This window comes from Rhinatrema bivittatum, chromosome 5 (assembly GCF_901001135.1).
Source record: "Rhinatrema bivittatum chromosome 5, aRhiBiv1.1, whole genome shotgun sequence".
Taxonomy (NCBI): Eukaryota; Metazoa; Chordata; class Amphibia; order Gymnophiona; family Rhinatrematidae; genus Rhinatrema; species Rhinatrema bivittatum.
Window position 1 is genome coordinate 269,534,426 of NC_042619.1, and position 15,720 is coordinate 269,550,145.

Below are 15,720 nucleotides of genomic sequence, written 5' to 3' on the forward strand. Positions count from 1 at the left end.
ATGAGTTTCAACATTCATTAGAAGACATGAAAATGCAGATTCGAACGCCGCTGACCCCATATCCCCCTCAGTTCACTAACTCCTTAAGAGATTTCTCTGAGCTAAATTAAGACTCATAGACACAGCACAGTACAAATCAAGTGTTACATTGTTTCTATTTGCCCTCTGTATGTAATACTCATTAAACAACATTTATGAACAATACTTTGTGTTCTTCCTTAAAGATATGTTGGATATTTTTATAATAACATTTTAATGTTTGAGTGCCCCTTGCAACGGCTACAGTACCAGTGGTTGGGGACCAGGTGGAGTCAATATAATGGAATAGTCAAAGGCTGTAATACCAGCAATGGTCACCAGGTGTTCATAGACCCTGACTCTACTGGTAACATTTTTCCCAGTTGTACTGTTTATTTTTAAGTCTGTGTTAACTTTTGTTGCATTCTAAACACAAAGTCTAGGGGCATCTTTTGACCGACACCCTAGAATAATTGAACAAGTTGATCCAGTCTGGGTTTTGTCCCATTGCATGCATGGAAATGTAGTTTTGATTTGTTGTCACTGACGTCCCCAACAAAATGAGAACCTCATTTCCATGCATGCAATGGGGTATAAGCAAGTCTGGTTGGTTAACGCAGGGTGAAGAGGTAACCTTATTTCCCTCTCTCCCCACCCCTTAGCTTGACGTTATCTAATCAAGGATATGACAAATGCTTTCGTTGCAATTTCACAGGAAAATTTTAATATTTTCAGGGAAGAAATCTCTAGAAAAAAATTTCGATTAACACAAAACCCAACCAGGAAACTCAATTGCAATTTAAGATCCTATGTCTGTATGCACAGCGAAAATATTGCGGTGAAATTTTGTATCTGAAAAATAAGAGACGTTCTGACTGCGGTTATCAAAATCCGAGGCTAGGAAATGCTTAGAAAACAACAACCGCTGCTATTACAGTTCTGGGGAAAATACGTCTTACACAGGAACAGTGTGCAGAATCGGCCACATCGCTGCAGAAGGGGCGAGCTCTCAGGACAGCTGAGCCGAAGGCACCTTGGGAATTGTAGTTCTTTTCCCCCCTCGCTCGGCAGCCCCTCCTGGGAAGATACCGTAGCTGTTGAGAAGAGGGGGGTGGGGGACTACAACCCCGAGGATGCCGGGAGAGGGGCGGGTTCCACATCCCTCTTCCCAGCGATGAGTGAGGAGCTGTGTTGTAATGCGGGGTGGAGCCTGAGCTTTAGCGCTGCTTCCTGTGCGGGTTCATTTCCTGGGCTAGGGAGGAGGGGCGGTGCGATGCGATCCTATCCCTCCCGCCCCTCTCCTGCCATGGGCCCTTTCTGCGGTATTGGAGCGGGCAGAGCTTGGCCGCAGGTGTCGGGCTCGGGGTGCAAATCTGCCTAAACTGCACCGAGGGGTGACGGCTCAGTCCATGGAGGGGGGTGGCTATTTGACTCGTTTTAGTTCTTTCTCTGTCTCCATCCTTCCCCTGTTTTTGCTTGTCTAACCATGTCCCCACCTCTCCTGGTCTAGGTAACAACAACCGGCTGCTTTCTGCTAGGGGGTGCCGGGAGGTGGGCGGATGCTCTTTGGGCTTCCCCCAACCCCATCCAGTGCTTTGCAATATTTTTTTTTTTCAGAAAACGATTTTGTGGGTCTGGGCTCCCCGGACGGGACAGGACTGAAAGGGGGGGGAATAAAGAGCTCCCAGCACCCCTCGGCCCCCCTCCCACACCGGAGCCAGCCATGAAGAAGTTTTTTGACTCTCGCCGGGAGCAGGGCGGGTCTGGGCCCGGTTCCGGTGGCGGTGGAGGGGGAGGCAGTACCTCCGGCCTGGGTACCGGCTACATCGGCCGGGTGTTCAGCATTGGCAGGCACCAGGTCACCGTGGACGAGGTACTGGCCGAAGGTAAGAAGCGGCGGCTGCTGCTCTGTTCATCACTCGGCGTCTTAGCACTGCTGCAGTCTGCGGCTTCTAGGAGGTTTGTACTATGATCTGAGGAAGGTGTTTGGGGCATCGCAGTATAGAGAAGTCAATGCTGAGAGTTTTGTTAGACCTGAAGGTTTGTAGGACTAGGAGGGAAATGCTACTTATCCCTGGAACATGAGACAGCAGGACATGTTGAACTTTTTTCTCTGCTGTTTTTCTGAGTGGCGGGGTAGGAGGAGACTGTTGGATCGGGCTTAGTTCAGGCGGGTGGAAATATGTGTGTGTGTATTTTTAAACATTGCTGTTCTGCTTTGGGAATCGCGATTGTATCCCAGTGATGTGTTCGGATGTGGCCGAGAATCTGGTTTGGGTTTTTTTTTGTTTGTTTTGTTTTTTTGCTGAGCAAGATCCAGGCCCGATCTCTACACCACAGTCACCCAAACCTCTTTGTAAGGCGCAGAGTCACTAATTGTAGTGTCGTCAAACGGAGGACAGCGACTGGGGTCGAGCAGTGGTAGTTTTGCTTCCTGATCCTCTCCAGTCATTGTATTTCAGTATCTCCCTGCGGTCCCGGGAATCTTTTTGCCTTGTTAACCTTAACACTGACCTTCAGAATACATTTGTAACTGTGCTCCTTGGATGGCGCGGGTCTGTGTGATGCCTGAAACGAGCTGGAGTGCTGGGTTTTTGGACACCGTGGGGTATTTAGATGGATTGACGCGTTTTGTCGTGTTAGCCTGCCTGCTTCTCTGCTGTAGACTGAAGAATGGCCAGGCCTGAGCTGAATTTGGTATCTAGGAGGGCTCCGGTTTGGAGCAAAATGATCCTAAACACTAAAATGATATCCAGTTAGGGTTTTTTTTTGGCTATACATGATACCAAGACATTTAACAACAGCCACAAAAAAATGAATTACAATAAAACTTAACTCCACTTTCTCTTTTATTCCTAATGTTCTCTGTTTTAGAGCCTATTTGGGTCTAGGTGGTTAAGATTAAATATGAGAAGAGAATTCAAGGAAAGGAGAAGGGATGGAGCCCCGAGAGGAGTGACAACGGTGCTTTCTGGGAGATGAAACCAGATAGTGTGCATCTCGTTTATTCATTCCGTCTGACTCCAGCTTTTTCCGAGCCAAGGCTTGCGTGGGTTTCCCTGTTTGTGTCTGGTGTAAATGGTCTTAGGGCAGAGAGGAGGGTAGTGGATGCTGGGGTTTCTGGCGAGCCGCCTGGATAGCTGTCCCGGCACTAGACTCTAAGATGCATCCCTGAGGCTGAGAGCTCTCCTCTGCCAGACCAGATTGCTGATTCAGCGGTTCTGCCTGAGCCCCTTGAATGTCACCCAGATCAGATCGGTTTCCTTTGCAGCTGCATTGCCTTGATGACTGGTGAAGATTTTTTATTCTAGGGGGGTTGGGAAACGGGACGTGGAGGCGGGCATGGATTGGCTTTTCACTGGAGAGGGGTAAATACATGTGACTGACTTTTTTCTGCATTTTTAAGGGAGTGTGTGTTTGTGAATGTTGACACATGTGTGTGGGGGAGAGAGGCCTCACTGTACTCTGTTTATTTATGGATATTTTTATCTCGCCAACTTGCTCCTGGCATGTTACAATAATATAATACATCCTAGGCTCTTTGGAAGGGGGCACAGTACCATATGCTTTTGGGAGACTCATGGTGGTGATCAAAATTTTCTCATTCAGTTGTTTTAAAATAAAACAAGGGTGCATTCTATTCTGTTTAGATGTATACCCTGCTTAACATATGTTATAATCCTGCCCTGTAGTCAAAATTGAAAATGCCTGGAAAGGTGTAATTTTGCTTTAGGTGTCCAGTTATGAAAACAGATACTCTATGCCTGAAAGGTGACAGTCTTACATGCATAAGAGACTTGCAGGGACTCTAGCACACAGTGACCATAGCACTCCCTGGAGTGCAGGAGAATCTTACAGGCATCCAGAGCCCAGTAGATACAAGTAAGGAAGCATAAGTGGCTAGAAATTATAAAACTTAAAAGATTATTACATCACAGCTGGTAATAAAATACAATGTCAATATAGTAAATGCTAAAAAAGGAGATAGCAAATAAAAAATCTCTTCTGTTGAGAGAGATTTAGGAAGATGAATTTGACTTTCTTTTCATGCAGTGTTGAGGGGGAGGGGAAATTGAAATTCATATTAATTTTCAAAATCAAAGGTTTAAATGCATTTTTTTTAAGAAGGGTTTTAAATTAAACTGCACTGTTAATGCTTCCCCTTCCACCAAGAAAGTGAATTGAGCAAGAGTGCCTGCATGGAAAGAGGATGGAAATGCAGCTCCTCTCTGGACAAAGCTGTGTTCCTGCAAGATAAGATACTTTCAAGGTGTTAATAAAGGGTCCTGTTGCATAAGTTTGTTTTTTTTTTTTGTTTTTTTTTAATTTGTAGTATACCCTTGTGGAGGCAGTTTCTCCTTCTTTGGCTGATTCCCAAGTTGGTTTAATAAAGGGTATCACAGCTGGCAAAGAATCCAGAGCATAATTCTGCCAGCAGGAAGGAAGCTTTAGTGATGCAGTGTCAAGGACTTACTTTGTCTGTTGGCAACTGGCCCTGAATAGAGGTTGTGAACAGATTTGCGATGCACTGTGATTTTTTTTTTTTTTTTTTTGGTGCAGGCACTCGTTTTACAGAACACTGAGAGATACAGATGCCTCCCATCCTGTAGGCCAGCAGGAATTCAACCAGGCCTCAAGCAGCCTGCTTTCTGACCACTACCACCCGGGCGCACCCGACCTGCTTAACTTTCCGCTAGTTTAGTGGGGTTAGGAAGTCGCTGCTGCCTTCGGGCCTGGGTCCCCAGCATCTTCCTTCCATTTCTCTGCCTCTGGGCAGGAACTGGACTTGTCCACAGAGGGAACAGTGACTGGAGATGTGACCCATTATTATTTCCTGGCTCAGGGCAGTGGCTGATGGGTGAATTCTTGAGTCAAACTGGAAGCCTGCAGTTCTCCATTTTTTTTTTTTTTTTAAGGCGAAGAGGGTTTTATTGTAAGTGCATTATGTCTTTAAATAGCAGCATGGAGTAAGGACACAAAGGAAAGCCACATATCCCATGAATAATGTAAGTAAATATTAGGATTTGGCAGTAGGGGCTCTACACTGGCTCTATGGAAGGGATCGTAGGTGTGGTTTGTCCTTGCTTGTGCTGTGTGCTTGGCCTCATACTAGCTGTTGGGTAATTCTTTGGTGCTTTGATCTAAGGAATATGTATCGGTTCAGAGGACATCAAAACCTCAGGTGCCTTGCGTGCAGCGGCTGTGTCACTCTCTCTTTACCCCGTTCAGTTAGCGCTTGGTTTAACCATCCACGTTCTCTGAGACCCCAGTCTGTGCGCTTGATGTTGGAAGGTTCCTACAGATCCTGTTCAGTGAGCTCTTGAGGAGGCAAACCCAAGCCATGCTGTTGAGAGAGAGCCTGCTACTATCTGAATTGCATCTGACTAGCTGTTCACCTTGTGATGAATTCTGGAGGTATGGTCCTTTATTGGCTGACTGGGAGATCTTTTGTAAGTGAATGTGGCAGGGATGTGTCCCATTACCCCTTATGCCATGGGCATGGTTATGCCCAACAAGAGATGTCCTGTGCTCAGGGCTGGCTCTTGGCTAACTGGTGCCTCCCAGCCTCCCCCTTGGTGGCAAGTCCCTCCTTTTAGCAGTGGTGGTGACTCGGTCACAGTAGTACCCTCTCTTCCCCATGCCCTCCGTGCTCAGCATCCCCTCCCCTTAGCCTCCTCTTCTCTCTCCTTCCTGCCTCCCCTCCACTTTCCATCATACAGATTCTTTACCTACAAGCACAGAGAGAAGCCTCCCTAACAGCTTTCCTAAGTTGCCTGCCTACAGACATGGGAGGGGGCAGCAGCCCCCCCCCCCCCCCTTGAACATGGCACCTTGTGCAGCTGCACAGGTCGCACGCTCCAGAAGCCGTCCCTGCCTGTGCTGTACACTCTCCTGTAAGATCTGGCTTTTCCTGAGATATATATATATATTTTTTTTTTCTAGCTAAGGGTCCATTGTATTAAGCTGTTTGTGGTTTCCCCAGCCCTTTGTGAGGCTCAGATAGGACAGGATACAGCTCTCCCCAGAGCCTCGTCCGTGCTTGGATTGGCCAGTGGTGGGTGGTGGAAGAGAAACCGTGGACTTCTTCATCTTCCGGGGGCAGGGAGTGCTGTGGTACCACAGTGCAACCTTTCTTGTTCTGTCACCATTGGACTTCCTAATGAAATTGAATGGCTGGGAAGAGGAATCTGGAAAATACCTGAGCACTTTCTTCTGGTGGAGTGTGTGTCTGTCTATCTTGTAAAAGAAAACTACAGCCAATGCACAGTGGGCAGTTCTTTAAGCCCCCACCTCACCCCGTTTCCGTTTCTTTACACACCCCCTCCCAGTTCAGCCCAGAGGGAATTAAAAGAATCCACCCAGAGACAGCCATGGGGCCAAGAGAGTCCTCGGGTATGTGATGTCATTTGTTACAAATCTGATCCCATTCTCTCGGATTTAGGGCTTCTCTTCAGAAGAGCTTAAGGAATTTAAAATAAAAGTAATTTAGCAGAGGCCATGTTTAATCTGAGAGCAGGTGGGCTTGACAGCTTGCTGCAGACATCTTGACTTTTCTCTTTGCACTCCTGTCCCCATGGTATTCTGGGTTTTGCTGTCCTGGTAGATTTGAAGAAAACTGGGTCGTCTTCGGTCTGTATTGTCTATTGTTAGACCGAGAAGAGTTATTTCAAAATGATGCTCTCAAGTGTTTGGGAGCCCATAGGTCCTCTCTTCAGGTGTGTAATAAAGAACTAAATTCTGCAGTCACGAGACTTGGCTTTCTAACTTTTTTCTTTAAGGCCATAATTTAGATATCTCTTGTTTCTTTTTATCATCTTAGGGGATGAAAAAGTTGGACTGTTCTGCTCGAGTTCCTTTGCATGTTTCATTGCTGCTTGTAAAAGTTTCACACCCTTGTACATTTTTCACATTCTGCTGTCTAAAAAAAAAAAATACAATTCAGAATGAATGAAAATAGGAATCTGGTTCATACTCTGCTTTCATCATGAAAAACATTTATATAAATATTCTAAAAGTAATGAAGAATAAGAAGTCTTAATTGCATAAGTCTTCACACCCCATTGACTCTGTACTTAGCAGAAGCCCTGTTTTGCGCCAGTAATAGCCATGAGTCATCTTTTATGATAAGTGTCTGCCAATTTTGCAGAGTGGGATGTTGCATTTTTTGTCCATTCTTCTTGGTGGAAGAGCTCAAGCTCTTTCAGGTTGGCTGAGGATCATCTGTAGATGGCAGTCTTGAAGGCTTGTATTGGGTTCAGGTCTGCACCTTGACTGGGCCACTTGAAGACTTCACTTTCTCTTCTTGCTCAGCCACTCCATTTTGCTTTGCTTTGCTTCGTGTTTAGGATCATTGTCCCGTTGAAAGACGAATCTTGTCCCCATTTCCAGGTCTGTGGCAGACAGAAACAAGTTTTCTTCCAGGATCTGCCAGTACTTTGCATCATTCGCCTTTCCCTCGATCTTCACGAGCTTCCCATGCCTACGACACAATGCAGCCACCATCAGGCTTTTACTGTGGGGATGGTGTTAGAGTGCTGTGCTGTGCTTAGTTTTATGCCTCACATGGGTCAGACCACAAAACTCTCCCACATACATGCCTTGTCCCTTAAGTGTGTCTTTGTAAACGCTATGTGGCACATCATATGGCAAGTAGCTCATTTAAACAAGTAAAGGAAAATTGTTTTTCACTCAGTGCACAGTTAAGCTCTGGAATTCATTGCCAGAAGATGTGGTAACAGCAGTTAGTGTAACTGGGTTTAAAAAAGGTTTGGATAAGTTCCTGGAGGATAAATCCATAAACTGCTATTAATTAATAAGCAATAGTAGCTTGTGATTTGTTTATTTACTTATTTGCTTTTATATACCGACATTTGTTGGAGTACATCACATCGGTTCACATTTATCTAATGTTTGGGTACTTGCCTGGTACTTGTGACTTGGATTGGTCACTGTTGGATTCTGGGCTTGATGGACCCTTGGTCTGACCCAGTATGGGTATATCTTTTGTTCTTCAGCAGTGGTTTTCTTCTTGCCATCATCTGATGAGAACATTTTTTGATAGCGCTGTGGAGAAACCATTGTCCAGGGTGTGCCATGCAGCACCCTGCTTCTAGGAAGGCTCTGCTTGTGGTGACCCATAGGCCCGGTTTCCTGTCTTCATGTGTGCTTCACTTCACACGCACGTTAACAGACACATCACTGCATGTGTCGAGCAGCACTGTAGAAGTGTTAAGTAGTAGTAGACACAGACGTACTACACACCAGGGAAGCCAGGGTTCAAATCCTGCTGCAGTTCCTTGCGTACTTGGGCAAGTCATTTCACTCTCCATTGCCTCAGGGACAAACGTTTAGGGCCTGATTTAATAAAGCTATGGGAAAAATACTTAATAAAGAGGCCTTAGATTGTAAGCCCTCAGGGGATAGGGAAATATCTACAGTACCTGAATGTAATCTGCTTTGAAGTGCCTGAAAGGCGGAATATAAATCAAGTAGTCTTAAAGTTGTGGAGTCAACATTTTCCCCAGTCTTAGCCAGGGACCTTTGTAGTTCTTTTAATGACCTTGGCCCTCCCAGTGACCTTCTGCAGCAGTTTCCTTGACCCACGGATACTGACTTTGGATGATTGCAGCACTCCGGCAGTGTCTTGATGGTGCCAAACTGTTGCCACTTTACAATGGTGGACCTGTCAATGCCCCGAGGGTTATTCAAACACGTTGAATTTTTCTTTTAAATCTTCCTCCAATCTGTACCTTTTTCAGCGGTTCCTTATTTGGCTTGTTTTGACCTTTGCTTCAGATTCATTTCATGCAATTCATCCAGGAGTATTTGAATCAGCTCAGCTGCTGTGGCTGGACACAGGTGGGCTCTGTTACTTCCTATGAGCCTGGTTAAGGCAAGTTTTTGTTCCGGAGCTTATTTGCGTTTGCTCTTACAAAGGGGGTGAAGACTGATATAATCAATACTTTTTTTTTTTTTTTTAATTCTTAATTACTTTTGGAATAGTTCTATAACTGTTCTTTCACAGTGAAAGTATAGAATATGTTGTGTAGATTGGTGAAACAAACTCCTTATCTTAATGCATTTTGATTGGTATTTTAGGAAGCAGGGTGTGAAGACTTTTACAAGGCACCATATGTGCACTCGTTATCCAGGCCCCAGGTCACTGCCTGTTCATTTGCTCTGTACACTTGGTTTTCTGCTTGTGCTTTTTTTTTTTTTTTCCATTTGGAGCTGGGAGTTACATACAACTTTGGTCTTCTCATTTTATTTCATATTTAACAATAATCTACTTATTAATGACTCTGTGGTGTACAGAGGGCAATGTTTTGAAACCTTCCTGAAACAGTAATTTGAGTTGTGTGCACGTGCAAAGCAGTCCCAAGCTGTAAGCACACAACCGAAATGGACTGTGGTTTGTGGACATGAGAGCGAATGCTCCAGAAAGAGGACGAGATGGGCAATGTTTAGGGTTAAAATTAGGAAGACAAGAGTTCTTTCTCCTTTTTCTGGCTGTTCAGTGCTGTACAGCCTCGATGGCTATTTCAGCCTTCAGTGGTTTTCATCATATGGATTATTTTCCTCCTACTGCCCCATCAAGAAAAGCAGTTGCAAAACGGTGAAAACCAGTTTCTCTGGTCAAGTAGATGAGTTTCCTGACTGTTGTGGGTTTTGTTTTTTTTTTACAGCACAAGAATCCGCATTCTTACATTTATAGTAAGAGCAAGGATTCAACAGAACTACAGTCCCATATGTTTTGGGAAGAACTCCCACTGCTTGACATTTCTAGTACCCCTTTTATTTTTTTTTTCTTTCATATTTATTGGAGAATAAAGGTCCACACATACAGACATGTGAACTGTACATCAGTCAGGAATGGCAAACAGATCAGTTCGCAACAAGCCTGTAAACAGGGTCGCAAAGGAAGCATATAATGAGGTACTAAACAACTTTATATAATCTTGTGTACTGTCCATCCGCTGAGTGCAGCATTGAAAAGGCGAGTGCATAAGAAACGTAACTAGCAACCTGGCCTCTCCATATTTTTCTTTTTGTATATCCCACATTCTCACCCTATCCTGTCATACTTGCCCTGCATATTCTCTATGAAACCATCGTCATAGTCTAGATGCATAGTGGTGAGGGATAGCGGGAGCAGAAGACTAGCATAACTATACATTACTGGCCGCATCCAAGGCCTCCTGCACCAGGGGCGTCAAGTGGTCTTGAAGCGGTTTCCAGACAGCGGAGAACGCATTTTTGCAGAGAGGTGTTCTTGGGTAAAGAGTCTGATCAGCTGTTGGTGCCATAGGTCCGAAGTCAGGGCAGTCGGGTGTATCCAGTGCAGTAATATAGATTTTTTACCCATGAGACCGAGTTTCTTGATCAGCAACATTGTTTGAGCTTAATGCCACCTTTGGGGGGTGGGGATCTGGGTGCCGAAGAGCCACAGACTAGGGTCCATTGGAGTGTGGAGTCCTAGCATCTGGGAAGCAAAGTGGTTGATCTGGGACCAAAAATGATGGATTTTCAGGCAAGTCCAGAACATATGAAAGTAGTCCCCTGCCTTGCTTTGGCACTTGGGGCAAAGGTCAGATGATGCTTGTTTTAGCCTTATAGGCTCTGCAGGGGATCCAATAGAACCATAAAAATTTTAAGTGTGTTTCGCGGAGGAGAACATTTTCTGAAATAGCGTGTCTGAAAAACAGGACCGAAGGTCAGTGAGGGACAGGCATGTAAAAGCTCTAGCCCCTCTCCTGGGACTTTGTCCAAAAGAACTCGGCAGGAACTTGCTACGGAGGGCTTCTGTCCTCGGAGGACTGGGTCCACAACTCTCCGAAGCCTCCCCGTCGGCAGTGTCTCCCAGAGTGCCCTACCCTGCAGGGCAATAAAGTGCCGGACCTGTAAGTACGCATAGAAGTGCTGCTTGGGTACATGGAACTGTGCTTGTAGGTTTTCAAAACTCAACATCTGTTGGGTAAGTGGAGAGAAAAATTGATAGATATAGCTCAATCCTTTAGACCTCCAGACATCAAAAACTGAGCTTTCCAGTCCGCTGGGAAACAGTGGATTGCCGCTAACTTATAAAAGTGGCGTCATGGTGGAGGGGTGACCCAGCTGCTTACGTAAGCTAGCCCAAGCCTTCCTGCCTGCCTCTATTAAAATTGAAGACTTGAAACTAGGTGACAGCGTTTGTAGTGGAGACTGAAGCATGTAGTTGAGGGAGCATAGTCCGTGCCAGCGTGTAATCTGAGCGTGAGGTAAATAAGCCAAAGTGTTGCTAATGAGGTCTCGGATCCAGCGCAGCATTCAAGCTAAGTTTTATATTGTTTTAGATTTGGACAACCCAGACCTCCTGAAAGCAACGGCCTATACAAAATGCACAACGGTAGTCTCGCTCGTTTACCCTTCTAGAAAAAGAGACAAAGGGTCCTGTCTATTACAAGGTAGTCTCAATGAGAGATCCACAAAGGTACCATTTGAAGGATATATAGCCATTTGGGAACGATCATCATTTGATAGAGGAGTCTTTTTTTTCCCCACAGGGACAGAGGGAGATGCCGCCAAGTGGCAGGTGCTTTTAAGGTGGTGTCCATGAGAGGAGAGAGTTTTGCATGATATAATTGATCCAACGCGGCCGGGATTCGAATCCCTAAATACTTCATGGCCCCGGAGACCCACTTTAACGGGAAGGGACCGGGCCAGCAATGTTGAAGGGAACCACAAACATCTAAGGCTTCAGACTTATCCCTGTTTATCTTAAGTCCCATGAAGTTGCCGAAAGTTTGCTGCAGTTCTAGTAAGGAAGGGAGGGATATTAGTGGGGAAGTAAGAAATATCAAAATGTCGTCCACAAATGCCGCCACCTTAAAGGGGTGAGCGGCTGGGGAGAAGCCGGTAATGGCAGGAGATGCTAAGATTTTCCAGATTAGGGGATCAATGGACAGAATGTATTGTAAGGGGGGAGAGTGGGCAACCTTGCCGGACTCATCGCTTAATGGTTACCAGGTTAGACTTAACAACCATTGGCCAAGATGTGGGATTGTGGTACAGTAGTGCTATGAGGCCAAAATATCGCCTCTGAATCCAAATCTACGCAAAACCGAAAATAGATATGGCCAGGAGACCCTATCAAAGGCCTTCTCAGTCAAATCCTATCGCTAGGGCGGGAATCTGAGTCTTTTGACAAGCTCGCATAGCGGATAAAAGCGTTATGATGTGTGAACCCGCAGCCAGGCCTTTAACAAAACCTTTCTGTGGGGAGGAGATGAGTGCCTAGGACGGCGCTAAGTCTGTTCGCTAGAAACTTGGCCAGTATTTTACAGTCTATACGAGGCAGGGTGTTGGGGGTCTTTCCCGGGTTTGGCCAAAATGGTGATGTGGGCCGTATTGAAAGGGGAGGGAAAGGAACCCTGAGAGAGAGCATTCGTGAACATGGCCGTCATAGGGGTAGTGACCTGAAATTTAAGTATCTTGTAGTAATCGTAGGAAAACCCATCGGACCCGGGAGACTTCCCAGACTGGCTCTCAGAGATCATTTTAAGGATCTCAAAAGTTTGTAGGGTCGGTTCAGGAAGGATAGTTGCTCCTCGTTTAAGGTGGGCAGTGAGAGGCCTTGAAAAAATTCTTCCTCCTCCTCCTTTGCTCCTCCCGCTATGTCGTTGGTATATAAGGACTCATAAAATTGTTTGAAGGCCTCACAGATGCCCTCTGTAGAAGTGACAGATTCCCCAGAGGGAAGCCGTATACATGGGATTATGGTTCTCCTCTGCATGCCCCGCACTGCATTACCAAGAAATTTCCCTGCCTTGTTACCGAATCGGAAAAAATTATGTTCTGCTACCTGCAGCTTGTGTTGGGCCCTACGATGTAGGTAAGAGTTGAAACTTTCTAACACTGAGGTATACTTTTGTTTGTGTTCAGGGGTGGGTGATCGTATGAGGAGGTCCTTGGCTTGTACGTAAAAGAGATCAAGATGGAGTATGGTTTTGTTAAGGATTTTCTTCCTTTGGCTAACAAAGGCCATAATCTCGCCTCTCAGAAAGGCTTTCCCTGTTTCCCATAACAGGGACAGGGTGGCAGTGTGTTGCTGATTATGAAACATGAATTCTTCCCACTTAGATTTCAGAAAAGTGTGGAATCCAGGGTCGGAACTCAAATAACTGGGGAATCTCCACAAAGTTGGGGAGCTGTCATGGCCTAGCTCGACCCACACTGGGGAGTTGTCAGATTATTTGTTGTCCAATTTCCGCTCCGACAGTTAGGTCTGCACACTTAAGTGAAGTCAGAGCACGAGCTATCTCTATCGCTGGGCCGACTTTCTGGAACAAATTGCCCTCAGAAATACGGTTGCAAGAAAATCTGAAGAGGTTTAGGAAAGATCTAAAAACATGGCTTTTTAGACAAACTTTTGAAATGGACAGTGATGTTTAATCTGGGTCTTTTTGTTCTTAATCTGCTCTTATCTTTTAATAATTTAATTCCTATTTTAATTTGATCTTAACTGATATTGTATTGTTGCATTTTATTCCTTTTATTGTGTTTTATAATATTAATGTAAACCGTAGAGATGGAACTTCTGTGCAACGGTATATAAAAACTGTATAAATAAAAATAAATAAATCAATTCTCGAGACGGATGCATGTACCCTCGACATGTGGGTGTAGACCTTTTCCCCAGGGTGGAGGACCCTCCAAATATCGAGCAACCCTAGCTGTTGACTGAGAAAAACGGAGCCCTTTTGTTTAAGGGTGGCTCCCCTTTCCTTGGGCGGACATTTATCGACGGAAGGGTCTGCCGCCCAGTTTAGATCGCCCATCAGAAAGAGGTCGCCCTGCGAGTTGGTAATAAGCATTTGGGCAATCTGGGGAAAAAAAGACTTGGGAATAGTCATTGGGAACATATATGTTACATATCAACACTTCCTATTCATTCAAAAGCCCCCTGATGAAAATGTATCTGCCCTCCTGATCTGGGAGGACCTGCAGAACCTTGAAATCTAGCTTCTTAAGAATTAAAATGGTTACTCCTCCTTTCTTATCCTTGGCCGGGGAGTAGTGGCACAAGCCCACTCAGTCATGATGCAATTTGTCGCTTTCCAAAGCCAAAAGGCGGGTTTCTTGTAGGCATGCTATCGAAGCCCAGCTGCTGCAAGATTTTGTTTTTTCCTCTTTATAAGGGTTCCCAACCCATTAACATTCCATGAAAAAAATCCTTATTTTATCCATTATGAAGCACAGGGAGGGGTGGTGGCTGGGCAGAAATCATGCCTTGATTCTGAGACAACAGGGGAGCCCCCAGCTGGCCCCACTGGATCAGCAAGTGTGACCTGCGAAATATATCCCCATTCTGTGACAGGACTCCCACTGTGATGCAAGACAGATGAGGTGCCACCGCACTGCTAACCCCTTGGGCACGAAAAATGCATGAGCACCATAGCATCAGTGCAATATAGAGAATATGCAACCCCCCCCCCCCCCCCCAAAAAAAAAAAATCTTCAGACTAGTGTTAGTGCTCCCGGTAATATACTGGGAGCTGGAGTCGTGTGATTACCGTGGTCGGGCACCGCACCCCCACTATACGAAACCGGAATGGTGAACCCGAATCAGTGTCCCCCCTCGCTTCTCTGTAGAAAAGAGGGAAGCTCCCACCAAAATAACCTGGGAGAGGGGCAACCATGACCAATGTAGAAATAACACATAACAAAGAATAATGACCCATCTGTAACTTGCAAATTCAAGGACCCTGGCTACTCCCCCCTCAGACGCATATATCCCCCCAAGTCAGCTACTCAGCAGTACTTCACTGCTTTCTCCAACTCATGACCCCAAGGGAAAGGATACTTATGGGTCTATGCAGTTAAGTCTTTCGAAAACCATAAATTGTAGTCGCCAGCCGCTGAGCACGGGACCTCAGTGCTAAAATAGGCTGCTAGGGCCAGAGTAAGCTGTAGCAGCCGACAAAATCAGGGCAGCATTAACCGGTTCTCATCTGTTCAGCTGGCATGTTATAGTCCAGGGGTCGGGAACCCATGGCTCGCGAGCCAGATATGGCTCTTTTGAGGGCTGCATCTGGCTCGCAGACACGTGTCGCCATACTTCGCGGTTCCCAGCTGCTCCCCGGTCCTCCGCCGCCCGGGCTTAAAATGCTGTCAGCCCGGGCGGAACGCGGCAGGACAGCTGGAGTCAGCGGCACCGGCGTGCTCTCTTCTCCTCCCCCCCCGCGGCCCGGAAGAGGAAGTGGAGAGCATCGGGTGCCTGCGCGGGAAGAAGAGACCACACTAGCGTGGTCTCTTCTTCCGCGCAGGCACCCGATGCTCACCACTTCCTCTTCCGGGCCGCGGGGGGGAGGAGAAGAGAGCACGCCGACTGGAGTCATCCGGGTGCCTGCGCGGGAGTCATCGGGTGTCAGCCAGGTGCCAGCGCTGGAGTCATCGGGTGTCTGCGCGGGTCTTCCCGCTCAGGCACCCGATGCTCTCCACTTCCTCTTCCGGGCCGCGGGAAGAAGAGAGCACGCCGGTGCTCTCTTCTTCCCGCGGCCCGGAAGAGGAAGTGGAGAGCATCGGGTGCCTGCGCGGGAAGAAGACTGCAGCGCGGCTCGGAGGAAAATGAAAATCTTCAACCGCGGCCGATGGGACTCCGCCTTCGCCTCCGAGAGGGCTGAAAATGAAGGAGGTTAGCGTTGGGAGGTGGCTGCTGCTGCC

General features: G+C 46.4%; 1 protein-coding gene across 16 annotated transcripts in view; it reads left to right on the plus strand.

The window, feature by feature from the left end:
• The first annotated feature begins 1,202 nt into the window (after positions 1-1,202).
• AAK1 (AP2 associated kinase 1) overlaps positions 1,203-15,720 on the plus strand; it is a 128,299-nt gene continuing 113,781 nt past the window's right edge. For 10 of the 16 annotated variants that reach the window (XM_029604016.1, XM_029604021.1, XM_029604015.1 and 7 more), the window contains exon 1: positions 1,204-1,904. In XM_029604016.1, the coding sequence (XP_029459876.1) occupies positions 1,742-1,904 (163 nt within the window). In that variant the 5' untranslated portion in view covers positions 1,204-1,741. Of the gene's footprint in view, positions 1,905-15,720 lie in introns of all 16 variants that reach the window. The other 6 variants (XM_029604012.1, XM_029604017.1, XM_029604014.1 and 3 more) reach the window with 4 other exon arrangements.